Source organism: Camelus bactrianus, chromosome 11, assembly GCF_048773025.1.
Source record: "Camelus bactrianus isolate YW-2024 breed Bactrian camel chromosome 11, ASM4877302v1, whole genome shotgun sequence".
In the NCBI taxonomy this organism is placed as follows: domain Eukaryota; kingdom Metazoa; phylum Chordata; class Mammalia; order Artiodactyla; family Camelidae; genus Camelus; species Camelus bactrianus.
Window position 1 is genome coordinate 43,960,233 of NC_133549.1, and position 13,655 is coordinate 43,973,887.

General features: G+C 42.2%; 1 protein-coding gene across 2 annotated transcripts in view; it reads left to right on the plus strand.

Moving 5' to 3' along the window:
* Positions 1-13,337: 13,337 nt before the first annotated feature.
* The window catches only part of ARHGAP19 (Rho GTPase activating protein 19), a 46,896-nt gene continuing 46,578 nt past the window's right edge, over positions 13,338-13,655 (plus strand). For both annotated transcript variants that reach the window (XM_045507430.2, XM_010971118.3), the window contains exon 1: positions 13,338-13,428. In XM_045507430.2, the coding sequence (XP_045363386.2) occupies positions 13,373-13,428 (56 nt within the window). In that variant the 5' untranslated portion in view covers positions 13,338-13,372. The remainder of the gene's footprint in view (positions 13,429-13,655) is intronic.

Below are 13,655 nucleotides of genomic sequence, written 5' to 3' on the forward strand. Positions count from 1 at the left end.
TGTAAACAATGGGTGACGTTGCCGCTGGGCCCTACCATAGTGCCGGGCGGGGGTGTGCAGTATCATTTCGGGGCGGGGCGCCCGCTGGCCCGGGGTCCAGGGTGAAGCCTTTCTGCCTCTGAGCTCTATAGTCCTGGATGCTGTCTGAGGGGCGCACTGCGGAGCTGATCCTCGCCCTCTCTCAGCCGGGCGTGATTGGCATTTCTAGAAGGGGAACACCGGCCTGGACTCTTTTGGTTTCTTCCACACACAAGCACAGACACTTACACCCACACACCCACACACTCCGCTAGCGTAGGAGCGTCAACTCGTCTGGTTTTGGCATTTGCGCTTTTGAGGTCCGGGATGCCAGCCTTTGGGAAGTGATGGCCGGACCAGTGAGGAGAGTGATGGAGACAAGAAAGCGTCGGGCTAGGGATCTGTCTGGAGATTAGGAAAACGAGGTTGTCAGACATGAAAAAGAAGGGAGGGGACCCAGTGGTGCGATGAGGGTGGCGGATTGGAAATTGGCAAAGAAAGGCCACTGATTAATGCTTTTTGATCGGGAGCGTGGGTATGTGGGGACCTGAACTAGGGCTGTCATTGCTAGGGAGGAGGATCCTCCTCACGGGAGGGGCAGCGAGCTAGAAAGATCTTTTAAGAAGAAAGCTTCAGTCCCGTGGGGGAGTATCCTTTCTGAGGGGTAGCAGGAGAGGAAAATGGTCAGCTATTTGGATGGAAATGGAGATATGGCCACCGTAACCCTTCAAGATATCATGGTTGTCTTAATGATTAACTAAGAGTTCATTTTTTTAAAGAAAGAGGGACAAAAAATGATTCTTTACTGTCATGTTGCCTGGAGGTTTAAAATCTTTCTTCAAAATCCCAAATCCCTCAGGCCTAACTTCCAAACATTACACTTGTAGGTAGATTTTTGGTAGACCAGCCTTTACAGAGGAGGGATCCTATCAGGATGGAAATATTCTAAAACTGGATTATGGTGATGGTTGCACAACTCAGTACATTTACTAAAAATCATTAAAATAATGAATTTTTGACATATCAATAAAACTGTTTTAACAATTAGCCGCAAAGCATGCACAAACAAACACAGAAACCAGGTAGTAGGGAGTTAGTTACTTTAAAATATAGAGCAGGAGAATGATTTAGAAGAGACTGGAGAATGGGGATCCAGATAAATAGAAACAAGGGTCTGGGTGGGCAGTTCCAAGATGCTAATTACAGCAGTAAACCTTTAGGGAGGGGCAGGTTGAAGGGAAGAGGTAGAAAGTTGTTTTAAAAAAAAAAAGAGTTGGGCTTATTTTTGTCAAGTGTGGAGGGGGAAATGTGAGAATAAAGGAAGAGGCAGTTTGAAGAAAGCAAATGAATTTTTAAATCTCTGAAATCCGAGCTTCTAAGGATGTCATAAAATTCATCATGTCATTTTAGTGGATTCCTTAGGATTTCCTGTATATAAGATCATGTCATCTGCAAACAGATGAAGTTTTACTTCTTCCTTCTAATCTGGGTGCCTTTTATTTTTCCTGTCTAATTGCCCTGGCTGAAACCTCTAAACCAATTCTAAGTAGAATAGGTGAGGGCAGACATCCTTGTCTTGTTCCTGATCTTAGCGGAAAACGTTCAGTCTCTCACCATTAAGTATGATGTAAAGCATTCAGTCTCTCACCATTAAGTATGATGTAAAGCATTCAGTCTTTCACCATTAAGTATGATGTTGACTATGGGTTTCCACAGATGGCCTTCATCATCAGGTTGGGGATGTTCCCTTCTTTTCCTGGTTTGTTGAGTGGGTTTTTTTTTATTTGTTTCTTTATTATGTAAGGGTCATTCTATTTATTAATTTATGTGAAATATATAACTGTGTAAATTTAAGGCATCCCTTTGTGTAAAATCACTGTTTATTTGAGAGTGTGGTCAACACAGCCTCTTATTAGCTGGAATATTCTGAACCTAATTAGTTAAATTTCTTAAATGAAATCAGTAGCAGTTTACAATTTGTATTTTTATATTTTGGTTCAAAATTTGTAAGCCTCATACATTGTTGTGCTCATGGAAATAGTACAACCACTTTGGGAAAAGCTCTGGCAGTTTCTTACAAAACTAAACATACACTTATCCTATAATATTTCCAATCCTAGATATTTAGTTAAGAGGAATAATATCATAGGTCCACAAAGGCCCATAGGCAGATGATCATAGCAGTTTTCTTCATAAAACCCATAAACTGGAACCTGCTCAGGTGGTTTATCAGCAGGTCAATGGATAAACTGTGATACATTCACATAATGATGATGACAGAATACTCTTCAACAACAAAAAGGACTGGAGTATTGCTACATGCAGTAACATGGACAAATTGCAAAAACAGTATGCTAAGTGAAAGAAGCCAGATGAAAAAGAACATGCACCATATGGTTCTGCTTACATGAAGTTCCAGAACAGGCAAAATTAATTTATAAAAACTGATTGCCTTTGGAGAGGGCAGGGTGGGAACAAGGACTGACTCTGAAGAGGCCTGAGGGAACTTCAGGAGTTAGTGGTAATGTTCTATATTTTGATATCTTGATTTGGGTGTCACAGGTGTATCTGTATGTTGAAACTCATTGAATCATACACTTAAGAATTCATTGAATGTAAATTTTACATGAAAAGAAAAAACTCTACACATATATAATCATAGTTAATAGACACACTGATGAATTTAGGGGTGAAGTGTACTGATGTTTGCAACTTTTTCTCAAGTGCACAAAAATGTGAGATGGATCAGTGTATGGATAGAAAGATGGTTAAGACAGGCAGGTATATGATAAAGTATGTACAGTAAAATGTTAATGTTACCGTATGATCCAGCAATTCCACTCCTAGGTATATACGTGAAGATTATAAAACATGTTCACACAAAAATCTGTGCACAAGTGTTCACAGCAGCGTTATTCATGATAGTCCCAAAGTAGAACAGCCTAAATGTTCATTAGCTAATGAATGGATGAATAAAATGGAATATAATTCACCATAAAAAGGAATGAAGTACTGTTATATGCTACAACAAGAGTGAAACTTGAAGGCATTATGCTAAGTGAAAGAAACCAGACACAAAAGGCCATTTATTGTATGATTCCATTTATATGAAATGTTCAGAATAGACAAATCTGTACAGACATAAAGTAGATTAGTGGTTGCCAGGGGATGGGAAGAGAGGGGAATTAGGACTAATTGATAATGGGCATGGGATGTCTTTTGATGTAATGAAAACATTCTGGAATTAGTGGTGGTGTTTGCACAACACAATGAATACACTTAAAACCACTGAAGTGTACACTACAAAAGTGTACACTTTGACTATACTTCAATTTAAAATTCTTTAAAAATTAAAAAAAGTGGACTTTAAAATTCCCTTTATTTTTAGAAACTTTATTTTTTTTTCGGAGGGGGAGATAATTAGGTCTATTTATTTATTTACTTTATATGCAGGTACTGGGGATTGAATCCATGACTTCATGCATGCTAGGCATGCTCTCTACCACTGAGCTATGCCCTCCCCCTCTAAAATTCACTTTAAAATGAATTATGTGTTATGTGAGGTATAGCTCAATTTTTGATTTATTTTTTAAATTATTAAATATTCATTTTATTGAAACAGCTCAATTTTTTAAATGCTAAAAAATGTTAATGTTAAGATCTAGGTGCTGGGTAATAGGGTAGTTCACTGTTAAATTTCTTCAATTTTGTTGACTGTTGGAAAATTTTTAGAATAAAAAGTTAGAAAAAAAATAAGCCACAAAAAAGGGATGATTAATTTTGTGACTTCTTTTAGGGCTGCCCAGGGCAGAGGGGGCTCAAGGCTGACTATTGGAAAGGAAGGGAGGAAGCGTACACGCTGCTGGCATGTTGCCTAATACCCAATAGCACGATTGTGTAGGGATGGAGACAGTGTGCTGCGGGTTGACTAAATTCTTGCCCACTGTCTAGGATTTCAAACTGTATGGCAACAATGGGGCTTGACACTGTTCTAGAGGCCGGCGGCATCCCTGAGTGATGGGCCTGGGACGCAGCAAAGCAGACAGAGTCTCGCCCCTTTTACCACTCCCTTCATTGCCTGCCAGCTCCCAGACCCGAGGCGCTGGTTGGGGCGGAGGGATTTGTATGGAGAGAATTTAAGCGATTAGGGGATTCACACTGAGATGCAAAGAGGTGCTAATGAGTTATTAAACACCTCTCAGTAGAGTAGCAGCTAAGGAAGCTGGAAATACCAGGAAGGCAGACATTGAAAATGCCTTGAGGCTACCGATAGGGATGGGGGTGGGGTAAGGGCTGGAATAACTGGCCACTGGTTAAACAAGGTGTTAGGAACAGTCAGGTGTATAACTCGGTTAAAATGGATTAAAGGATTGGGTTAACACTGATACAGCAGTGTGGAATATCTTACCACTTATTAAAGTAGAAAGGACTCAACATTGGAAAGAAGGTTTAGAGGGATGCAGCCCCAGAGGTAGAGACTTGAGAATACACTGAGTTGAATAGGGTCCTCTCCAAATTCATGTCCACTGGGAATCTGTACGTGAGATGTATTTGGAAACAGGGTCTTCACAGGTTTCAAGTTTAGATAAGGTCTAATTGGATTAGGATGGACCCTAATGCAGTGACTGGTATCCTTTTTTTTTTTTTTTTGGTATCCCTTTAAAAGAGGGAAATTTGGACACAGACACACAGGGAGGATGCCATGTGTGGACAGAGGCAGAGATTGGAGTGATGCTGCCACAAGCCAAGGAACACCAAGGCTTGCTAGCAGCCACCAGAAGCTGGGAGGGAGCATGGAGCAGCTTATCCCTCTGAGTCCCCAAGAAGGAACCGACCCTGCCAGCCAATACCTTATTGATATCAGACTTCTGGCCTCCAAAGCTCTCAGAAAATAAGTTTCTGTTGTTCAAAGTCACCAAAATTTGTGGTAGTTTGTTACAGCAGTCCCAGGAAACTAGTGCAAGTAGTTTCAAGGAATTGTTTAAAGTGTGTAAGCTGTGGAGAAATTTATTGAAGGTTCTTGTGGGGGCATCTCCAGGATTCAGTGGAAAAACAGAAAGGCTGAGAGCCCCTCTGATGGATTTTTGGTTATTCTAGGCCTAGCCAGATTTACTGTTAGAACAGGAGTAACGAATGAAGAGATGAAAAAACAAGGGGCCACTAAACTGTCATTATACATTGCTCAGAGGAGAAAAACGACCATGTCAGGAGCACCTCTCCTCTGGGGCCATTAGGACAATCCTACACAGGCTGATGCAGTTAGTGCTTCTGTTTCTGGGCCTGCAGAAATGACTGTACCGCCCTTGCCAAACGATGGCAGTGGGAATGGAAAAGTAGATGCTTGAACTTGCAGAGAGATTGGCTGTAGGTGCCAAGGGAAGGTGGTCTGGGATCTGCGGAGGCTTTGTGTCTTTCTGGATACCTGGGTATCAACAGAATTGGAAATCAGGAGACACATGGCCAGGTAGCATAATTCAGTATTTAAAAAAAAGGTTTTATTTATTTATTTTTGAGGGGGGAGTTAATTAGTTTCATCTATTTATTTGTTTATTTTTTAAAATTCTTATTTATTTATTTATATATATGTATTTCTTGAGGGGAGGTAATTAGGTTTATTTATTTGTTTGTTTATTTATTTTTAGAGGAGGTACTGGGGATTGAACCCAAGACCTTGTGCATACTAATCAGGCCCTCTACCACTTGAGCTACACCCTCCCCCTTTGTTTGTTTGTTTTTAATGGAGGCACTGGGGACTGAACCCAGGACCTCCTGCATGCTAAGCACACCCTCTACCACTGAACTACACCCTCCCTGCTAAAAAAAAAATTTAGTTTTATTTATTTGAATAGGTAATACAGCCACATGGTTCAAAATTCTAAAGGTCAAAATGAATACAGAGAAAGGCCTCCTCCCATCCCTATCCCAGCCAACAATTTTCCCTTCCTGGAGACAAACCATAATATCATTTGTTGTATAGTCTTTTCAAAGATATTTTATGCATATACATATATATTTTTTGTTTTCTGCCTCCCTTTATTAAATAGTAGCTATAACAAAGGATGCTGTTTATCTCTCAATTGTCATTCTTCTCTTCAACAAAGGCCAAGTTGTAGCAGCACCAGAACCACAAGACCACACTTTCCAGCCTCTCTTGCAGCTAGATGGGGTCATGTAATTAAGTTCTAGCCAGTGAGATGTAAGTGGGAAGTGCTGTGTTGTACTTTTGGAAAGTTTCCCTATTAGAAAAAGGGCCAAGCTCTTCTCTTTTTCTTTCATCTTGTTTTCTGGAGTGCAGGTGTGATGGTTAGAGCTCTAGCAGCCATACTGAACTATGAGACAGCAGTGAATCTGAAGGAATCTCAGACAATGTCTGAAGACACAAACAGTGCCTGCCTCCGGATCTCTTATGTGAGAGAGAAATAACATTCTATATTGTTTAAGTCGACCAAGAACTTTTAAAAGACAGTGCTACTATAAGAAAAAAAATCTGCTAAGTTGTTTGGAGGGCAATGTCAGTCAGGCAAGACCTATGAGAACTACTCAGATAAGAAAATGAAGCAGATAATAATAGTAACTATCATATATTGATTAATTTTTAACAGTTTTATTAAGATATAATTTACATACCATAAAATTCACACATTTTAAATGCACAATTCAGAGGAGGGTAATAACTCAGTGGTAGAGCACATGCTTAGCAGGCATGAGTTCCTGGGTTCAATCTCCAGTACCTCCATTAAAAAAATAAGGTACAATTCAATGTTTTCTAGTATATTTAACAGAGTTGTGCAACCATCACCACAATTTAACTTTAGAATATTTGCATCACCCCCAGAAGAAACTTTGTACCCATTAGCTATATAGAAAAGCACTTTACTGATACTACTTTTAGTCTTCCAATAACGAGTTTTATCCGCTTCCATGCATAAAATAACAAGGCCCAGAGTTAAGACAGTTTGCCCAAGATCACACAAAGTACCAGTGTCAGAGCCAGGAGTCAAACTCAATTTTGGTTGATGCCAAAGCCTGCCCTTTTCAAACTACTACCCGGTTGCTATTACCCAGGTTCTGCAATCTGCTCTTTTAACTCTGCCTGGTTCTTATTCCCCAAGGCCTGTTGATTCTTTCCTTCAGTGCCTGTGCCAGTTGTCACGCCCTATTTCTAGTCCCATTGCCAAGGCCATGTCTCCCTGACTGGGCTCATACAACTTGTGTCTGGGCCCTCGCCTCTTTCGCTCTAATCCACTCTTCTGGCAGATCAGCTTCCTAATGCTCAACCCTGCTCAGGTTACCCACCACCCCCACTCTGAACAGGTCCACATTACCTCCTGAGTAAAACCCTCAGCTTCTTAACATAGTTATCCAGAACTCAGAGGCTTGGCCCTGGTCTAACCTTCCAACCTTATCTTGACCCCACAGAAGCCCTTCACTCCTGTCAGACTGGGCCCTTGCCAGCTTCCAAATGCATCTAACAGGTTCCTGTCTCCCCATGTTTGATCCTTATTCTTGTGCAGAGAATGCCTTCCCCCAAATCTCTACCCATCTAAATCTTACTCAGTCCAGCTACAGACCTCCTCCAACAGGCAGTGGTCTCTCCTGCCCTCTGCCCTCTGCCCTCCCACCCCATTCAGTTCCTCCAATGCGGCTCTTACTGCATACCTCCTTTCTGTACTTACTGGAGCTGGCCTAGACTGTAAGATCTTTGAGTCTAGAGAGTCCTCTAATTGGCCAGAATTATTTGTCCACCCCTATAGTGAGAGATGGTGTCAGTGCTACCCAAAATACACAGACAGAGGGTAGGAGAGCAGAGGACCCCTAAAGAGATGCTGGGTGCATCAAAACAAAAACCTATGTCCAGTAGAGGTGGGATGGAGTTTTTCTATAAGACCCAAGTAACCTCACTGTTTCACTTATTACTTCTTTGATTCATTTGTTCCTTTATTCATTCAACAAATAGTTGGGTAAACAAAACCAAATATAGTCCTTAACCCATTGAACTTACAGTCTAGTGGGAGAAACCCAAAGTAAGCAATCATATAAACTAATCTATACAAATATATACAAACATATAAACAAATGCAGCAAATGTAATCTGAGACACATTTATTGAGCCCCCAGAAGGGTTTCTTGCTTCCTAATCCAAATGATCATGTAAATTATTTTAACTGGGTGACAAGCCTTTTATTTCAAAATCCACATGTTCCAGAAGAGGCACCTTTGGATTTAATTCACACTGAAGTGTGAATGAATGAGCAAGGCAGCCCTTTCTTTCCTTGTCCTTGAAAGAAGATGGATCCTATGGTTGGGAATGACTGTAGAAGCCTATGAGGGCTAACAGATAATTTCCTTCACTGTCTGACTTTGGGGGAGTCTTTGAAGCTGACTCTGAAGGCTCCTGACTAGAGGACAGAGAGGTAGGGGAAGCCTTGAGGCCTTTCATGACCTTCACCCTACTTCCTGTTAGCTATAGACACTTTATGTGCAAACTTTCTCTCTACATCAAAACAACCTTCATGAGAATAGCTTATAGTTGAGGAAAAGAGGATCCCTCTAGGGGATCCTTCAGCTCACATGACAGTGGAGGTAACACCCAGCACGAGTTCATCATGTCCTGGCCCATTTCTGAACATCATGTATATGTTACTACTTTGACACTACCATCAGCACTTGGGGCCCCTGACCTGAGGTCTGGAGTGTTTTTGATTAGAGGCCAGAGAGATTCCAACTCAAGATGATTTGGTTGGTTTGCAAGCCTTCCAACTCACCCTGCAAGACTGAGGACCACTGCCGTCTCCCTCAGACCTGGCCCCAGCCAATCAGACATGGCTGCTTGCAGTACATACTCCAGGCTTTTAGCAAGTTTGATCCTTATGTCTGCTGCAGCCCAGACAGCCTGGCCCCCTTGCTGCCCAGATACAGTTTGAACTTTCTGAGAGCAGGATTCAGTGCCTGACATATGGTGAATCCCAATCACAAATGCTCTGAGACTGACGTGCCTCTGGTCCTCCTCTCTGCCAGCCTCTTGCAGGTGACCTGCAGTTTCCCAGCTTGTTCTCCCAGGTGGGGAAAATGACCCCCAGAAATTTTACCCTGGGGTTCTGGCCCTGAACTCAGTCGCTTTTAGCTGCACAGGATTTGTCCCTCTTCCCTTCACCTCATGGAGTTCTCTCCCCCACTCTCCGGCCCTGTGGCCAAACTTGAAGAGAATTCCACAGCAAAGCTGGACAGTTTTCTTTTCATTTTTCAGCATGTGGAATCGTGTGGATGTTGGTCTTTAGAGTGTCTGAAGGAGGCTGAAGGGTTAAGTTTTGCCCCAGCCCAGAGTAACGAGGTGCCTCAGGAGGCGAAAAATTGGGAATGATTTGTTGCACACATTTATCCTTTGTTTCCATTTTGTGGGTAATTCCCTACTGGGAGAGCTTTTGGGAGACAGAGCTCTCCCCCAGGCAGAGGGTAGAGGCAAGAGACCTAGGCCCAGCCAGATGTTTACCTCATGACTCTGCCTCTTTAGGGGGTGACACAGAGACCCAAGGACAAGTGGGAAATCAGCGGAGGTGGTGACTGTGCTGAGAGTCAGCTGGCACTAAATGATGTGATCTTGGCTGGAGTTCTGGCCCCCTTCTTTCTTGCCAGTTGTTCAACCTAGTATCCTTCCAACAAATCCAGTTTCTGTTATGTTAGCCAGAGTCAGTTTCCAGTGCTTGCAGCCCAGATTGACATAAACCTACGTGTACACCTGGATGGAATGGTTTAAATAAACTAGGGAGCAGCTGTAACGTGGAATACTATGCAGGAGTTCAAAAGACTAATGGCAGATCTACGTGCACTGACATGGAAAGATCTCCGAGATGCATGTATAAGGATAATATGGACAGCGAGCGTTTCACCATTTATCTAAAAACTAAAATAAAATTTTGTATTTCTCTATGTATGTGTGTGTTACCATTGGAATGAAATGCCACAAGAGAGGGACTTTGTTTTGTTATGCCCTTATCTCTAGGCCTAGAACAGTGCCTCGCACATAGTAGGCATTCAATAAATACTTGTCAAGTAAATGTATTGTATAGAAAAAGATCTGGATGGACACATATCAAACAGAAAATAGTGGTTTCTTAGAGGAGGGACTAGAATGCAGGGGTAGCCAACAAGGGAGATTTTATCTGTATTATCTGAATTTTTTAAACAAGGAAAATATCTTTATGTATTATTTGTGTAGTTAAGCAGTATAAAAAGAAAAGAGCTAAATATTAACAGCTGATGAGAAAGCCATTAAAATGCTAATTTCAAAGACTTTATTGTAATGAATACAAGGTAGCTAGCAAAGAAAGGGGGAAAGAATGGGTAATCCAGGTAAATACATGATATTTTGGCGGGGTTCTTGGCCCTTTTGACAAGAGAATAAATCATTAAATTTTTAGTCTTTTTTCTTTTTCTTTTATTTTTGGTGGAGAGGTAATTAAGTTTACTTATTGAGGAGGTACTGGAGATTGAACCCAGGACCTCATGCATGCCAAGCATGGGCTCTACCACTTGATCTATGCTTTCCCCCGAGTCTATTTTCTTTTTCTAATATTCAAAAAGCACCTTCACCTCATACAGGCTCAATCCTGATGCAAGGCTTAGAAATGCTTGTTGTGCACATGATATTTTTATATTTTAATTGAGGCATCAAAATGTCCTGCTTTAATTCAAGCAAAGGGCACAGCAAGAACAAAAGTGGAAAACAGAAAGATGCATATGGGGATCCCAAGTCTCTTTCATTGTTGGAGGGTGGGGTTAGAGGTGGGGGTGGAGAGGATGATGTTGGGGGAGGGTCATGGGCCCCCCTTCTCTTTCTCTTCTGTCTTGTTCCTTCTTCTACTTGCCCCCTAAATTTCCTCTCCCCCCCGCCCCCTTTATTGAGGGTAGGGCCCAGAAACACAGAGATGATTAGAAGAGCACATCTGCTCCCAGGGCTCCAAGTCTGTCGGGATAGGTAGATGGATATGCGTCACATTTGTGGCAGACACAAGTCCATGCCTCTGCTCTTAAACCACCCTTTAGAGCCATGGCCTTCTTCCCTTCTCCATCCTTCTGAATTCTTAGGAGTCTGTTCTCTACTTTGATATTCAGTCCTCCGTAATTCTAAACTGTCTTCTGTTGTATGTGACTTATATGTGTTCCCTGAGTCTACTGTAAACTCCTTGAGGGCTGGGGCCACTTTTCTGTGACCTTTTGTTCAGCCAGGCTGTTGGAAACAAGACGACTTTCTGAACTTTCATGAATTCCTGCTGTACAGCTGTGCTTATCGTCACGCTGACAATCAATAACTAGACGGAGTAAGGATGATTTCAGGGAAGCCATGACATCCTTGCAGAAACAGGGTGTGCAGGCTTGTCAGCTGGGGTATACTTTTACAGCACTCAGCAATGATGCTGGCTTCTAATCAAAAGTCACAGCAGAACAGTTGGTTTTGAGGAGAACCACTCCCCTCTCTAGGGTAACTGATTAAATTGTAACTACAAGTGCAATGTATGGCCCTTATCACAGAGCAGTGGAGATAGAAGTGTTATCTGAGAAGGAGTTTAGCATTCTTAATATTCATCATATCACCTCTAGTCTTAGTGTGTGCCAGACAGTGTGCTGTTAAGCAGCTTTTCAGAGATGATCTCATTTAATCTTTACAATACCTCTCTGAGAATTATTATTGTCCTCATTTTACAGAAAAGGAAATAGAATCAGAAAGTTAAGTATCTAGGTCCTGGGATCACACAGCTAGAAGTGATAGAACCAGGTTTTCAACCTAGGGTAACTCCAGAGTCCATGCTCTTAACTACCCTATCTACTGTACTGTATCTCCCCAAACATTAAGGGCTTTGTGTGAAAAAAAGTCATCAAAACAGATGAACCAGAAATATAGTTGTATGGTATTTTTCTTAGTCACAGTGATAAATTTTGAACATCTGGGTGTCATGGGGTGTTTGTTGAATTTTGCATTTCTTTTCATGTATTTGCACAGTAAAGACAATTTGTTAATCATAAAACTAAATGCAATGTTTTAGACAGTTTTATCAAAATTTCAATATAAATTCATCAATGGAAACAACCTATTAGAACATGTAATTCAATTTTTTGATTTGGGTACTGTAGTCTGAGAATTTACTTAACCATTTGCTCAAAAAATATTTATTGAAAGGCCACGATGTGCTAGATGCTATGGGGAGCAAAATGTAGCCTCTACCTATGTGTGGCAGGAAGTCCAGTTGGGAACCCCCGTATGAAACAAATGGTCACACCAACTATCTAGTTATAAGGAACGAAGAAAGAGTCCAGAGTTCTATATGAAAGTTTAGTAGGGGGAACAGATTTATACAGTGGGGACCATGAAAGTCATCTGAACCAGTGATTTTTAAACTGAAATGTGAAAGATAATAAAGTGAAAAATGGGCCAGCAGGATAAAGCAACACAGCAAAGACTCTGAGGCAGGGAAGAGTTTGAGAAACCGAAATATAAGTGGGCAGAGCTTAGTGAGAGAGAAGGAGAATGCTGGGAGAACCTCAGGTGAAAGGATGTCAGAAGGAACAACAGAAAAAATTTCCCTAGAAAAATCCAGCGGAGAAAAACTATACAGAGAAAAAAATTAATGCTTTAAGTTTACAACGTTCTCACATCTGTTGCCTCAGTTAATCCTCACCAGAAACCCGTGAGGCGGGGAGGGCAAGCATAATTAAGGTTATTTCTCCCACTGAGGATTAAAGCTCAGCCGGGGACAAAATTATGCAGGTTTTGATTTCGTGATTCAGATCAGAGAGGCAGACTCTGTGGGTTCTCTGGGAAGCCGGAAGGGAGCGGGTGGAATTGAAGAAATGACCCACCCATATGCTGTCTGAAAAAGGCAGTCTGTGAACTAAGTTTAACAATAAGTTCTTGGCTGCCACTCTTCTAGGTATCCCTGTGACAGGACAGAAAACGAATCTGGCATTTTAGATAGTGATACTTAAAGTCACTTCCAAATTCGAAAGTCCTGTAATTCTGAGACTTATACATCAGGATGAAATTTGAGCGTAGGCTGGGGATTTTTGACTTGAACCTAAAAGTGAGTGGACTCCAAAGGGTTAATCAAAATTAGAAACTACAACTCCTGACAGGCCTCGGGGCCAGGGCTTTTTTCTCCGCCTCTTTCTTTTCCGCCGCGACTGGGGGCAACCAATAACGGTTAGTTATTTGAATAAACCAATAATATAACGAAGCTTTTCAGGCTAAGGAGGGGCAGTCAAATATCCAATCGCATAAAAGAGGGGGAAACACCTTAGCCAATCCAAAGGCGTGGGGGCGGGGCCGGTGGGGGGCGGGGAAAGAAGTTTGCTGACTAAGATGGCGACGGAGGAGCAGAGTGAAGGGGAGGTGCCAGCCTACGAATCTGGCCGGAGGTGAGCCGAGTTCTTCGTCCAGCTGCCTAGGAAACGAGGCCGTGGGCTGGCCGTATTGACGCCTTTCCTTTGGGACACGCTGACCCAGCGGGGCCGGGCTTTGTTCCTTTCTCCCACGGCGTTTCTCGCCTTCGTGCCTTCTGGGGCTGAGGCGCAGTGGTCCTGCTCCGACTCCCGCTTGGTCCCGGTGATTGCTGTGGGAGGTCCACCCGCAGCGTTGGCTGCAA